We start from the raw sequence: 14,888 nt of genomic DNA on the forward strand, positions 1-14,888 counted from the left end.
CCACCACACATACTGCGCGTGTTGACTGCACTGTTGGCTACGTCACGCCCGTCTCCCGCCCAAGGTGTTCGGAAATATGGGGTTCGATCCCGACTCGGATATGAACAGGCACAACAACTTTCAAAGTTTCTTCAGCTCTGTGTTATTGCTTTTTCGGTGAGTCGGAATCTTTCTCTGTCTGTCTGTCTGTCTGTCTGTCGGTCGGTCGGTCTTTGGAGCGCCCTGGTGTGGGGTCGGCTGGCTGCGCCCGCATGCCGCGCCGAGCCGACCGCCGCACCGCGCACGTCTTGCAGCCTGCGCCGCAGTCTAGCCTCGTTGCATGCTCCGCCCGCAGTGTTCCGTGATCCCCGTCCCGTCCTGTGTCCTCGGGCCGTCCCCACACAGCGGAGCCGAGACAGCAGTCGGGGCTGAAGACCAACAGCCCAATCACACGTCCGCCGCTCCGGATCCGTCTTATGCGCCGGGTATACGCCTCAAGCGGTCTCCCTTCGGGCACGTCTCGGACATGACACTGGTCCCTTACGATGATACCCGACGGATGAATGCTGCTTTGTGAGAGTGACCTGTGAGACTGCGAGCGTTGGATGAGGCGTGAGTGTTTAGGTAATGAATAGAGTGGGAGTGAAGCTGTGTCTACGTGCAGTGTGTCAGGCGAGAATCGAGAGCCGTCTGGGAGCCTTAAAAACAACGCAACCTATGAGCCCTTCCTTTGCTGCAGGTTATTTACAATAAAAACTTATGGCCTATCCAAGTGGTCACATGAAGGAAGGGGAGACGAAAGTTTGAACTATATATCAAACCCCGCTTGTATTTTTAGAGCTTTTCAAATCGGTTTAAGCTTTTAGGACCTCCTGCATATCCATTGAAGTGCTTATCTTACTACACACCTCGGTAATATCAGGCTTCCAGACGCAAACACCGTAATTCAATGCCCAACACCCCACCCGCCCCGGCGCAGTGCCCCCCTCGGCCGGGCTCGCTCCACTCATCCTGCATGTCTCCGCCGCCGTCCGAGTAGGTCAGAGCCCGTCGGCGCCACCCCCGTCAGTGACGACTAGCCGCGCAGTTGACCTTAGGTCAGGTACCGACCCGCCCGACGTAGGTGACACTGCAGCTGTCGTTGTGTTGAGTAGGTGGTCGAGTCGTGACTAGCAGCTGCATCGGGTGCGCTGACTGTGTCTTGATGCCTATTTTTGTCCCTTAGGTATTTGGTAACATAGCTTTGGACCCAGGAACTGCCATATCTAGGCACAATAACTTCCGTCACTTCTTTCAAGCGCTAATGTTACTATTCAGGTAACCGTATGGTTGTTGTCTGTGTTGTTTGGTGTGCCTTCATATTATTGGTTTTATTCGTTTTGTTACCACATCACTTGAGTCTCTTTACTTCCACCACTGGTTTACACTGGCTCCGCATGATGACACGTTGTTTTCTTGTTACTCTCACTCGCACATATCGCGTCAATTTGCAAAAATTATCACACAAAGTAAACGGCTCCTCGATATGGTATATCAACTGGGAGCGGCGCTGCTCATCGCGCATTCCAAGATAAAGGTGGACCGAAACGTCGAACGTACTGCGAAGCACCAGCACTTGACAAAGCTCCCTCTTGCACAATGCTACATGTAACTTGCTATTTCTATTTTGTCGAATACAACTATTTTTATAGTTTTTTTTTTAGAATTCGGCTCGTATATGACATATGTATTATGTGCATTACTTGCAAGTGCCGCTCCATTCAGAGTCTTTATGAGACAGATGTTATCTAGTTTTCCTCTTGCAAAAGCCTTTCGGTCAAAACTGCAATTCTTTTGAAGTAGAACCAAAAAATTGACGCTAACCCTTTTTTGCATTAACCGCGCACGTCTTTCTAATTCACATTTCGCATCCACATGTTTTTGTTATGCCACGATACTTTTATTTAAGTTTTTTTACAACGTCCATACGTTTTCTTCATTTTGCATGCCTTTGCGATGGTTCGCTGAAACATGAATGCTTTACGTTATACCATGGTATTGCTCAAAAGATAATTGGTGTAACTTCCAGACTGTAAATCAGGTAACTAGTAATGGGTTCTGGCTTCATCGAGTGGTGTGTATGCTGCATGACAGAAATGTGTCCGCTACCCTTCATCATGTGGAATAGTTTAGGACCGATATTAAATTTGGGCTCATTTCCTATCACATGAAAGCAAAATGAGCTAAATAAGTTTTAAATGCGATAAATGCGATTTAAATTATAGTGTAGCAATTCCATTAGCCATCAGACTAATAGCGTCGCATTCCCAAACGGTGCAGCATAAAATATTACTTAGCCCATCATTTTTTGATAAACTGACATCATTTGCCATCAGACAATTGCGCTTATTTAACCCGCGCACCGACGGGGGGCGGATATCCGCCCCCCCCCCCCTGAGGTTTTTCGCGGATAGCGGGAAAACCGCGGCGCGTGGCGCCGCGAAATTTGGTATGACTATACCTTCATCAATTTTACACATGGTGTGCAAGTTTGAACCTCCTACCTTTTAAGGTCAGGTCACCAGGTCACTTTGAATGACCCAACCTCAAGTCACTTTTTTGCAACTTTGTCACCGTGCCAGAGCTACAGTAGATGTCGGAGGCCTTTGAAAGTCGCAGGATATTATAAGGTCATTAGTGGCTACAATTTGTATATCTCGGAATTTTGATATCGGTGACCTAAGGTCAGGTCAATTTCGCGACCTCCCCATTATAAGTCAATGGGGGAAAATCAACTCCCTGTTTTTACCACTAAAACGGGTCGGAATGGCCCCATATACCATACATGACTTCATATACGATCAACCTTCACTACCTTGAGGTCTGTTTTGCTGTTGGGCAGCTGTGAGGTCATGTGACGTCATCAAAGGTCACCAAAGGTTTTTGGCCAATAACTCCGTACAGGAACAAGATACAGACGCGTGGATGGTCTCATTGTGTTCAGCTTGTCAAGACGCATCGAATGATATACATGATGACCTCGAGGTCACGTGACCTGAGGTCAACCTTTGACCTTGACCTTTCGAGGTCAACATATATATCATTCGATGTGGATTGACGAGAGGATCACGATGATGTCCTTAGTTTGTTCCTATCTTGACTAATTCGAAAGTTATTCGAGAAAAACTCTCTCCATATCTAGCGCCGCCATTTTGACTTTTTCGACCCCTGTGACGTCATCTTTGACCTGACCTGAAAATGACCTTTGTAAAAATTGTAGATCTTGGCCGTGCATATCCGATGCCGTTTACCGCTTGTCGCTATCTTGCTTCGTTCTCGAGATCTCAGGGGGGGGGGGCGGTCATCCGCCCCCCCCCCCCGTCGGTGCGAAGTTGGCGCAGACCCCCGTCGGTGCGCGGGTTAACTCTTAAATTATACTGTTGCAAATTTCAGGTAATTGTTGCCCTTTCAGATGGTGTACCTAATATGTGTTTAGTAGTTAAAATCCCCATTAAACGCACATCATTACCTTCACAGGTACAGGATGGCTGTGTTGACACAAATTTTTCTTCACCTGCAGTGCTTTTGTGAACACCGCAAAAACTCGCACCACTGCTCCCCCCCCCCCCCCCCATTGTCCCGTGCCCTACCAAGTTTTCCAGCTCAATGTGCTACAGTTGATGCCCACAATAACTGTATTATTTATGGGATTATTGACGACTTCTGTTACAGGCTGCTATTGGCGTAAATGTAGGACTATTTACGTAATTTTATCAGTGAACTGTTGCTTTGAAGACCTCTCGTAAGTGGTTCACTCGATTATCTGCTCAGGTTGAATATTACAGGGTTTTAGTTTTGACGCGAACTTTCAGGCATAATACCTTGTTTTGGTCGCCTCCAGCAGCGACCTGCCTGTGCCCCTGCCCCCCCCCCCCGTGTCAGTGATGTGACGGCCCAGCCGCACCTGCACTGATCGCGCCCGCCCCCAGGTGTGCCACTGGCGAGTCGTGGCAGAGCATCATGCTCGCCTGCATCAAGGGCAGACCGTGCGATCCGCGCGCCATCCCCGAAAACGATCCCCACAAGGTGTGCGGCTCGGACTTCGCCTACGCCTACTTCGTCTCGTTCATATTCTTCTGCTCATTCCTGGTGAGTCATCTGTCGTGTTATTTTTTTTCCTATTGGACATTGCGAGCTCGTCTGAGTGCCATGACAGAATCGTTTGGGTTCGTGTACATTCTGGTCTGCCTTGCTCAATGCTCATGGTTTATGCAGGTCATGCACCCCATGTATCGAGTCGACTTTTCAGAAACATGGTAATATAGCTGCCCCGTTGGTGTTGAAATACGAGTATGTATGTACCAATGTATAACCATCCCGTCGCTTGTATGTAAGCCCCTTAGTTGCAGGGCGAAAACCCCTATCCTGCATTCACATTCATCTTTTCACGCGATCTTGGATAACCATCTGATCGTCTCCTTTTCTCGTCCAGATGCTCAACTTGTTTGTGGCTGTAATTATGGACAACTTTGACTACCTGACGCGCGACTCGTCGATCCTGGGAGCCCATCATCTGGACGAATTCCATCGGATATGGGCCGAGTACGACCCGAATGCAACGTGAGTTCAACGAGATAGCGCGCGCGCGCACACACACCCTGTCGGGCTGTGAAAGGAAAGGGGCGAATTCGCTGACATAGCTCACTTTGCGGTATGACCTACCTTTTTGATTTGTGTTATTGTATTATTAAGTATTGACTAAGCATCTTTTGTAAGTTCCTATATCAATAAAAATGCATTTAATATGTTGAGAGACGCTTCAAAATAATGTCATAGCGCCGAGTGGGTTTCTGTGTACCTTACAACCTTGTTGATGAGTAAACCTGGCCGCATCATTTAATACTCTATATTATATCTACAGTACCCATTGATGTAAGACGCCAGCTGATTCTCTAGTCTATGAGCTTACTGGTGTGACAATGTTGCCCGCCCTGTTGCCCACAGTGGCAGGATAGAGTACACAGAAATGTACGACATGCTGCGCAACATGGAGCCTCCACTCGGCTTCGGAAACAAGTGTCCGTACCGGCTGGCGCATAAGAAGCTCATCCGAATGAACATGCCCATCGACGAGGAGGGCAAAGTGCAGTTCACAACGACTCTGTTCGCGCTCATCAGGGAGAACCTCAGCATCAAAATGAGGCCCGGTGAGTGCTGAGTGGACGCCGGACAGCCGGGCTGATGTGACCGAATCGCTGTTAGAACAAATCCATTATCCAATTTAGACAGCACTTTGCTAGTGTAATCGACCTGACGTAGATATGACACGGGTGTTGTATCACATTTGCCAGCGGATGAGATGAACCAGGCGGACGCCGAGTTGCGGAAAACAATTACGAAACTCTGGCCGCTTCAAGCCAAGAAGCTGCTCGATCTGCTCGTCCCTCCAAGAGAACGTGAGTGCATCGAGTCATTAAATTTTCTAAATAAGAACGTTCGGGGAAAATGAACCAATTTATCAACATTTTACCGACAAATTGCTCGAAACCACGACTGTAGCGCGTGGATGCTGCTTTGCATTAGGACGCCGCTCCTCGTCTTCTGTCGACTGCGCTTCTCATTGCACGTGCCTCTGCAGAGGTGGGAGCGGGCAAGCTGACTGTCGGGAAGATCTACGCCGGCCTGCTGATACTGGAGAACTGGAAGACGACGCGGTTTGGGCAGATAGCGCCCGAAAATCAACCGGTAAGTGGAGCCAGATAACGTGCCTCTTGTTGCTTATTTCACAAACCTTGACTGCAACATGGTTATACCATTATATATTTATCGTTACGAGGAGAAACTTTTGCGCCAATCGTGTTTGCATGAATCATGTTTGAGTATTGTGCTAATCGCTTATCGTATTTACGACTATACGAAGGACATTGATTCGAAAAGAAAACTACATACATGCTGTGTCTGGTCAACCCCTTGTGCCACAATCCGGGTGCATGACATATAAGAAGTGTGTGAACTAGTCACTAGTGTTGAGACATCTCTTTTAGGATTTTCTATTAGGCAGTGATCATCTGTTGACCCCAGTGAATGTACAGGAATGCCTTGTCACGTAACAATAGGAAATGTTGTAAGGTAAACGAGTGTCAAAATCAGTGCTCGAGTGTTGGCCGTTGGAGCGATCTTTGATTAGAAATGCGTGTCTAGTTGCCATAAGCACAGAGTTTGTCATGCCTGCCGGGATCATTGGGACACGTGTAATCTAATAGTGAATAGCTAGTGGAGAGATGACTAGCGTTTAGGCGGCAATGATCACTGATGGTACAAACGGGCCCCCGGTCCGGGCTCCGGACGGCTAGATGATAGTGTGCTGTCTGGTCTTTTCAGGAGAAGCAGGAGCTAGTGCCTCCCGACTCGGTAGTATATACATCTAGTATTTTTTCTATCCTCTTCTGCTGCTCTGGGTTTCTTTGCTTGTCTAGGAATAGAGTATAGATAGATCATAGAGTTACAAAACCGGTGCATGCACGCAAGCCGGGTTCTAGAATAGAGAGTAGATTAATTTTTCTTCGCATGCGGGTTTTCACCACCATTGGGGAGATTTTCACCACAGAACATCGCAGGGCGCTCGCCGCCCCTCGTTGTCACGTTCACCGGTCTCACTGCTTCACACGGCACTGCCACCGGTCGGGGCGGGCCGCCGCGCCGGCGACTGGCCGGCACGCGCCGGCCTCTGACTGCCCCTGACCCTCCTCCGTCGCCCGCCGGCCGCAGAAAGCCAGTTTGCTAGAGCGCATCATGGGCATAGCGCGGCCGACCAACCCGCGCGCGGCGGCTGAGCCGTCGGGGCCGCCGCCGCCGCCGCCCGCCGCCGATGACGACGACGAGCTCTGCGACAGCGACGACCGACAGAGCGTAAGGTGGGTGCCGGCCCGGCGACGGCCGTCGGACGAGGCGGGAGGGCGAGCTGAGACCTAAAGTCGGATATAACTTCAACTTATGCAGAGGTGCCAAAACGTCAATAAAGTTTTGGCATTGCTTGAGAACAGATGTTACTGATGTACTCTGAAGTGTTTTTCCCGACCGTGCTGCTGTGCCGTCGGCCGCTGACGCTGCCGCCCGTCGCCCTGTGCCGGCAGTTTGCTGGGGCCCTCTCAGACGGTAGTGTACACGGAGGCGGCCGTCGAGCCGTGGCGCCGGCTGGGCGGCTCCGACTCGCGGCTCTGGCGGCCCGACGATCCGCCCGGCTCTCCGGCGCGCCACCGCTCGGCCTCCCAGCAGCTGGTGTCACCCCGCGGCAGTGGCCAGGTAGCGGCCGGCCCGCCGCCCGCCGCCCGCCGCCCGCCCGACCTCGTGGCTCTCTGTCGCTGAGCTCCTCTCTGCGCGCCTCCGCTCCGCTCCGTGTGCTCCGACTGGCTTGCCCCGGGTTCCGGCCTCCGCGCCGGCTCGGGCGCTGTCTCTGTCTCTGTCGCCCTTCACGCTCTGCCTCGCCGGCGCTCGTGTGTGATCCAGACAACACACTGTGTCTGCTACGATGGTATCCAGACAACACACTGTGTCTGCTACGATGGTATCCAGACAACACACTGTGTCCGCTACTATGCGTTTCAGACAAAGCAATGTCCGTAACGTTGTGAACCAGACAAAACCGTCGTTTCAGCTTATTCAGAAGCCATTCTACGTTATGCTTCATGCCTGGTGATTCCCAGTGACTCATTCTCTGGTCCGTAGCTAGCCCATCCTTCAGCTGGTGTGCGGTGACGACATTGCTTGGGCTGGCGTTGGTATTTTAGCTGATCCATAGATTCGTACAAAGCGATAGCACTAGGTGAATCGATTACGATATCCACTTGATGTTCGATGATGGCTGATATTTGCCGCATAAAATACTCTTTCGGGTTGCAATCGGGGCGCATTCTTCACCGTTTGAATCTGGCAATGGTTCGGTGGATATCCGTTGACATTCACTCGACAGCTTACCTCATAATACCTACTGACGGCTTGTTCGAGAAGGGTCTGGGAACGGCAGGAAAGTGATATATTTACCTCATTTTTCTAGAAACAGCAACTGTTTATCACTCCTTTCACTCATCTTGCCACTACACGATCTCGTTTCATGCAGCCAACTGCGCTGCCTGCTTCAACTTACGATTCCGCCGCTAGATGGCAGAAACTTGTTAAATGCCTGAAAGCTAGACTGTGCCGCGCGGCTCGGAAGTACTGCGGTACAGTCTACCTTTGGTGTCCGACTCTGAATTCCGCCGCTAGATGGCAGAGGTGCTAAGCGCCTGAAAGATAGACTGTGCCGCGTGGCTTGAGTGTACCGCGGTACAGTCTACCTCCGGTGTCCGACTTCGCAACCATCGCTCCGCAGAGAATTTTGAGGCAGCACAGGCGGGTGGCCGTAAAGGCATCGGATAGTTGACGGCTGAGGATAGAACATATAGGTTTGGCTTTGCCCTTCTTGCCCTTCCACACAGCTGGTATACTAGCTAGCTATCACAAATGAGTCAAATTATATTCATAAGGGCTGGGGCTGGAGTAGCCACTCGGAACCCTTTAGCTCAGTAGTAAATAGCAATGCCTCTCCAGTTTCAATTATAACACTATGCAACAGTCATTTTGTTCCTGAGTAACGACCGATTTTTTGGACTCATTGGGTCCCATTATAACCGAAATGGGCATTTGTTTTGATCTGAAAATGCTTTTCCGGTTTTCAGAGACGATTTTCGATTTTTGGCCCCGAAATTCGGTTTTTGGCCCACTGTGTCCGGTGTAATTGAGTAATCGACTCGCGGTAACTTTCATCGCCCTTCCTATGCCACAAGCTTTCGAATGATATCCGGTTTTGCATATTTGCGTGTAAAAATAACGTCATAAATCTATGTTAAAGTAAGAAAATATTGAAATTTTGTAAAAAATTCGACATTTTTTTCGATTTCATTTCAAAATAGAGTAAAAACTAAAGGCCCTATCCAAATTCTGAGCCCAGTTCCTTGAAGAGCATTCAATTTCCGTTCGGAAGGTACTATTTTAGTGCATTTTATCGGTTTACTGTGGCGTCCAGATTGAGTCACTTGAAAAACGGGCCCCCAACAGATCAAGATTCTGAGCGACAGGACTGCTCAAAAGTAAGTTCCTGCGTGTGACCCGAGGTCACAAGGGGTCAACAAAATGACCTCAGTTGACCCCTCGTTGATCCTATGGCGTTAACATACGTTATCAGGTTAATGTATGTGATATGACTTAGGATATGTGTTTAGGTTAACTCAATCTGGACGCCACAGGAATCCGATAAAATGCACTAAAAAGGTACCTTCCGAACGGAAATTGAATGCTCTTCAAGGAACTGGGCTCAGAATTTGGATGGGGCCTTTAGTTTTTCCTCTATTTTGAAATGAAATCAAAAAAATGTCAAATTTTTACAAAATTTCAACATTTTCTTACTTTAACATAGATTTATGACGTTATTTTTGCACGCAAATATGCAAAACCAGATATCATTCGAAAGCTTGTGGCATAGGAAAGGCGATGAAAGTTACCGCGAGTCGACTACTCAATTACATCGGACACGGTGGGCCAAAAACCGAATTTCGGGGCCAAAAATCGAAAATCGTCTCTGAAAACCGGAAAAGCATTTTCAGATCAAAACTAATGCCCATTTCGGTTATAATAGGACCCAATGAATAAGAAAAATTCGGTCGCTTTCCAGGAACAGAAAATTTTCCATTTTTTGTTGCATAGTGTAATAGATCACAGTTTTTAGTCGTGTAGCTTGTGAAAATGCGATTTTACCCTAGCTTTGATGTACTGATAGTGGAAGTAACATTCGATACCTAACTTGTGAAGTGAAACTCATCGAAATGAGGAATAACTTGTGTTACAAATTCTTTAGGTATTCTAGCATTGAAGTTAGCAGTGATTCATCGCCGCCTGCGAAGTGGGAATTATGTAAGCACAATAATCGTATTCATTTTATTGGCTGTGCTCACTTCTAGTTTACTGGTGCTTAGTGTTACGGCTAAGTACTCTGGTGTTTTCTAGCCTTCTTCGGAGATGCTAGCTCTGACGAAAGGGAAGGCTTCCCCTGGACAGACAGCCAGCAGTGCTCCCGGAGTGGTGGACCGGTTCCACCAGTCAGACGACGTCCAGTCGCTCCAGTCAGTGGTCAGTCCGAGCGGCTGGCACTGCCACTCGGACAGAGAAGATTGGGCCCACCCCTCGCACCGGCCAGACGAGCGGCCAAGCAGCGCCTTCCGCCACTTCAGCCGGCCAGGTGACCGACGCAACAGCGAGCCTCGCTTCCTGCCCCGGCCAAACGACCGACATAACAGCGATCCCCGCCGACCGACCGACCGGCTGACCAGCGCGACTCATCGGTTCGACCGAGCGGTCTACCGCGGCGCAAACCGCTTTCTGCCCATGGAGCGACCGGTTGGCCGCCCCGCTGGTGGCCACCTCTTCAATGGCTGTATGAGGAGCGGGGCGCGGCGACACTATCAGCTGATCGGGGACGGAGTCTGGGATCGGTCGTATTACCACACCATCGACAGCGCTGGCGACTCGTGCGAGTCTTCGGAAGTGAGTTCAGTATGTTGATGGCGCCTGCACCTAGGTATTCTTTTAGTCCAGACACAAATATCGAGGACAGAGAGACTCATCCCATTGGCGAAGACGACCAAGCCTGTAGTTACTTTTACTTTAGGACACAAGTACGTTGATTTTAAATGTCGACTTTGATGCACTACTCCATCAACCTACGCGCACCGTTCCATTCGCCTTTCGCTCACCATTTCCATCGACTGTAAAACACTCGTGTCTGGGTATTTTCGTTTGTATTGCTGAGTTCCCATAGGAGTAATGGTATTGTAGAGCACCCTCTCTTCGATGAATTTTTGCTGCGTTATAGTGCTCATCTTTGCTTCAGTTATACATAGGTATTTCCATCTGAAGAATAATACATATCTCTCAGCGAGATATTTATCGACTAGACAATAGGTTATCATGCAACGCTTTATCTCCTCATACCTTAATCTAAATTTAGCACACTGCTATAGATCGTGAGCTGATTAAACACAACATGAATGAAACGTCTGGATATTACAGGGTGTCCAGAAAAAAAAGATACTACGGAAATTAAGTCGCATTCATTAACGAACGTGCCGATTTTGTTCCAAATTCATGTGCTTATAGTGCAAGATTTGGCAAAACTCATGAGCACTGTAATGCGTCGTTGGAAAGTTGTCTGCCTGCCCTCCGAGATGGTCAGCATGACCATCAGTCACCTGCAGACTGTGCTAGTGCTGGAGCTGATCCGCCGTAAGGCCGCTCACATTGAGTATCTGCTTTGAGGAGCTGCCGCAACTAACCAAAGAGTTTACATGCCATGTGGCACCTGCTGTCTGTTTTGCCATATTTTGGCGAATACAAGCATGTGCCATTTTAAAATGTAAGGTGTTTATTTTCGGAATTACAGCAAAAAATAATAGTATCCGTTTTTTCTGGACACCCTGTATGTGGTCGCCTCCATGTTCACCATGTGATCGCTCATCGCTCGCCGACATGAGCCCACCAATCTCGCTCATCGCTCGCCGACATGAGCCTACCAATCTCGCTCATCGCTCGCCGACATGAGCCCACCAATCTCGCTCATCGCTCGCCGACATGAGCCCACCAATCTCGCTCATCGCTCGCCGACAGAGCCCACCAATCTCGGTAGGGTGAGCACCACACCATACATACATCTGTGCAGGTCCTACTGACCGGCGCACGCACCGCTGAATGACCCCGGTCACCGCCTGTTGTCCCATGCCGCCAATGTCCTTCTAATAAGATTGGACTTGGCTCCGATCCCGCCAGCACGGCCGGCCGCGCCATGGCCGCCGCAACGGCAGGTAACCGACTCTACTACCGAGGAATCAACGAGACCGGCCGTCTGTCAGCGCTGTGAACTCTGCGGGACAGAGTCTACGGAGCTGAGCCCACGAGAGGTCGGCGGGCCTGACCAGCCCGTCCCTACTGATATCACTGCATGCTCACTGATATGCCACACTTTTTCACACACTCGCATACACATGTGTGACAAGCATTCACAGGTTTTGGTGTGAAAATACAGCATGCTATGGTTTTCATATTTATTGCCGCTTTTCATACTTTGCTTTATTACTGGTTCTTTGTCTTATTGGTTATTTGTACTGATGCTGTCTGCATTGAAGGGTCTGTTATCTAAGATATGACGACAAAGCTTGAATGATGTTTTCAATTGCTAAAGCACACAAGTAAAGATTTTGTAATGTAGAAGTGACTCAACTGCTGATAGCTAGATTGATCATTATTCGTCTACGCTTGAACATTCATTTGATTATGTTGCAACTGTACCAATAAGAAGAGCGCCCCACAAATAATCACCCAAGTTCAGATTTGACATACGATCCCTGTCTCACCAATACGTGATCGTTCTCATGGCGTTCGTCTTTCAAGAACATTTACCTTTGATTTGACCCACCTGATAGCACGTTTTATAAAGTAAATAAGACCAGGTGACCCATTACTGCCCCTTCCCCCCTCCCCCCGTATCTATACCTACCAATAAGCTGTGCACCCCCGCCCTGCCTGTCCGTCTGTGAGTCTGACGGTGTCTCTCGGGCGCTGTGGGTGCAGGGTGACCTGATCGGGTCGCGGCGCAGTTCGATCGCCTCTCTGGTGACCCAGCTGCAGGGCGGCTTCCGGCCGGGCAGTTTCCGCTCGCGGTCGCCCAGTCCGCGCGCCTACCACTCGCCCAACTCGTCATTCCGGAGGCGCGTGCGGCCCCAGTCGCCCTACCAGGACCGCTCGCCGTCGCCCGCCGCGTCCTTCCAGCGCAGCCTGCCAGGTCAGTGCAGGTCATCAGGTCAGGGCCGCCAGGTCAGTTGGATAGCCTGCCTAATGTAATGTGCGTGATAAAACCGACAGCTGTGATTGTTAAGTCTAGTAATTGAATAATTTTAATGGTGAATGATTGTTAGCGAGGCTATGTGCAGCTGATGCATGGTGTAAGCGAGTTAATCAGACTCTGACCGCGCCTTGTGTGCCTCCGGCAGGCAAGGACCACTGCGACTGGGCGCTGCCCCACCGGCACCGGCGGCTACCCAACGAGCGGGCGGCCTCCATCAGCCCCGAGCGGCGGCGGCGAACGAACGGCTACGGCGCCGGCTCGCTGGACCAGCAGAGCCGCTCGCCGTCTCCGCCGCCGCGCCGCACCGGCAACTCGTTCCCGACGCTGCCGAGTCGGCGCAGCGGCGGCCGCCGGCTGCCGCCCACTCCCAGCCGGCCCTCCACGCTCGACCCGGCCGAGTTTCCGCACGTGGCCCGAGCAGCCGGCTACCGGCCGCCACCGGGCGCAGCGCCCTTCAACTTCCCCAAGGTGAACGCCTCGCCGACTCACACCGGCCGCAGGATGCCGGCGCCAGGTGTTCCGCCCGTGCGCCGGCCGCCGCTGCCGCCGACGTACGCCGCCGAGCCGCAGCCGCCGCTCAGTTTCGAGGAGGCGGTGGCGATGGGCCGCGGCACCCGGCAGCTGCCGTCGCCTGTGGTGCCGAACGGGTACCGGCCGGGCGGCGGGGGCGCGGGCGTGGCGCGCCCGGCCGGCCGCCGGCTGCCGCAGCCTGCCGGCGACTCGGAGGACGAGGACTGGTGCTGACACAGCGGCGCGCCGCAGCCGGCCAGTCTTTCAGCGCGCAGTGGCGCCCGCCGCCAGTCGTGTGGCCGCCGCACACGTGCCCACACTGCCCCGTTTTGTACCGCGCGCCGGCCGGCCGGCGCCCGCGGCGCGCCGCCCCGCCCCGGCTCTGTACATACTATGAATAGTTTGTATTATACATATACATACATAGCTAACATACATATATACTCTCATTGTAGTCAACTTAAATCAAAGGGTTTCGTATCTTCTTCATACTGCACCCGTTGGGCAGAGGGGCTGCCGCGGTGGCGCCAGCCTTACTCCTGCTTGTCTGGTGTATATCGGGTGTGGATGTCCGGGCGTGGCGCGCTCGGCGGGCCGAGCCACCGCCTCCGCGACGGGCGCGCGTACAATGTCTCTCTCCTCGTGACCGTCTGGGCCTCGGCCCTGTATGCCAGTCTGTCCAACTTCCGACCCAGTCTCGATCGGTGGCGTCCTCTCTTCTCCGTTTCTTCTCTCCTGCCGACCGGGTGATAGGCGGGGCGCGGCTCGCCGCCCGTCCGCGCGCCGGCGCGTGCTCATCCCTCCTCTCGGTGTGTGCGTGTGTGTCCGTCTGCGTGTCTGTGAGTGCGTCGGTGTGTGTGCGTCACCCTGATCCGGCGGCGCCCGTCCGCGGCGGCCGCAGACCACCCAATGTGCCATGGGCCGCGGCCCGACTGTGGCCGCGGCGCCGCTCCCCGGGTCGGCCGGCTGCCCCCGACTGCGGCTCTGACGGCGCGCAGCAGTTCTTTTCTCAAAGTATACCTACACACAGAGCTGTTATATCTATCTGTTGGTTGTTGTCAGAAGCTGAGAGAGTGTGTAGCACAATATCTCAACCGTTTATCGCATTCCGGTGCATTCCCCATATGAAGAATCCTGTGCAGCCGTGGCCTGTTCGCGGTGTTCGAGCACAGCCGTTACGTTGTCCACATATATATGCTCTGCTCTATTCCATGCATATGGCGTTACTGTTTCCCGTTGCCGCGTTTTGTTCTCGAAGCGTCTACTGCGTGCGTTCGGCAGGAGATTAGAGTGGTGTGTACGGTCGGTGGCCGGTGCCGGTGGCCGCCGGGGTACTGTGTACCGTGTACGGTCGGCCAGGGCCGCGGGCGCGCCGCCGGCCGTCCGCCGGCAACTGAGCGGGCCGCGTGAGTCGCGCGCGTGGGTGTGTACCGTGTGGTTGTGGTTTTATACACACGGCTTCCAGTCCTAGAATACAACATTTCCAATCCAA

The 14,888-nt window shown here is 51.8% G+C and overlaps 1 protein-coding gene across 1 annotated transcript in view; it reads left to right on the forward strand.

Annotated features, from left to right (window-relative positions):
* Positions 1–14,888, forward strand: part of LOC122363315 (voltage-dependent calcium channel type A subunit alpha-1-like) — a 66,923-nt gene extending 52,035 nt beyond the window's left edge. The window contains exons 31-41 of the mRNA XM_043332441.1: positions 65–156; positions 3,948–4,107; positions 4,451–4,578; positions 4,963–5,165; positions 5,310–5,414; positions 5,597–5,703; positions 6,340–6,369; positions 6,727–6,872; positions 7,092–7,260; positions 12,613–12,823; positions 13,032–14,888. Coding sequence (XP_043188376.1) covers positions 65–156; positions 3,948–4,107; positions 4,451–4,578; positions 4,963–5,165; positions 5,310–5,414; positions 5,597–5,703; positions 6,340–6,369; positions 6,727–6,872; positions 7,092–7,260; positions 12,613–12,823; positions 13,032–13,630 — 1,950 coding nt within the window. The 3' untranslated portion in view covers positions 13,631–14,888. The remainder of the gene's footprint in view (positions 1–64; positions 157–3,947; positions 4,108–4,450; positions 4,579–4,962; positions 5,166–5,309; positions 5,415–5,596; positions 5,704–6,339; positions 6,370–6,726; positions 6,873–7,091; positions 7,261–12,612; positions 12,824–13,031) is intronic.

Source organism: Amphibalanus amphitrite, unplaced genomic scaffold, assembly GCF_019059575.1.
Source record: "Amphibalanus amphitrite isolate SeventyFive unplaced genomic scaffold, NRLGWU_Aamphi_draft 000615F_arrow, whole genome shotgun sequence".
NCBI lineage: Eukaryota > Metazoa > Arthropoda > Thecostraca > Balanomorpha > Balanidae > Amphibalanus > Amphibalanus amphitrite.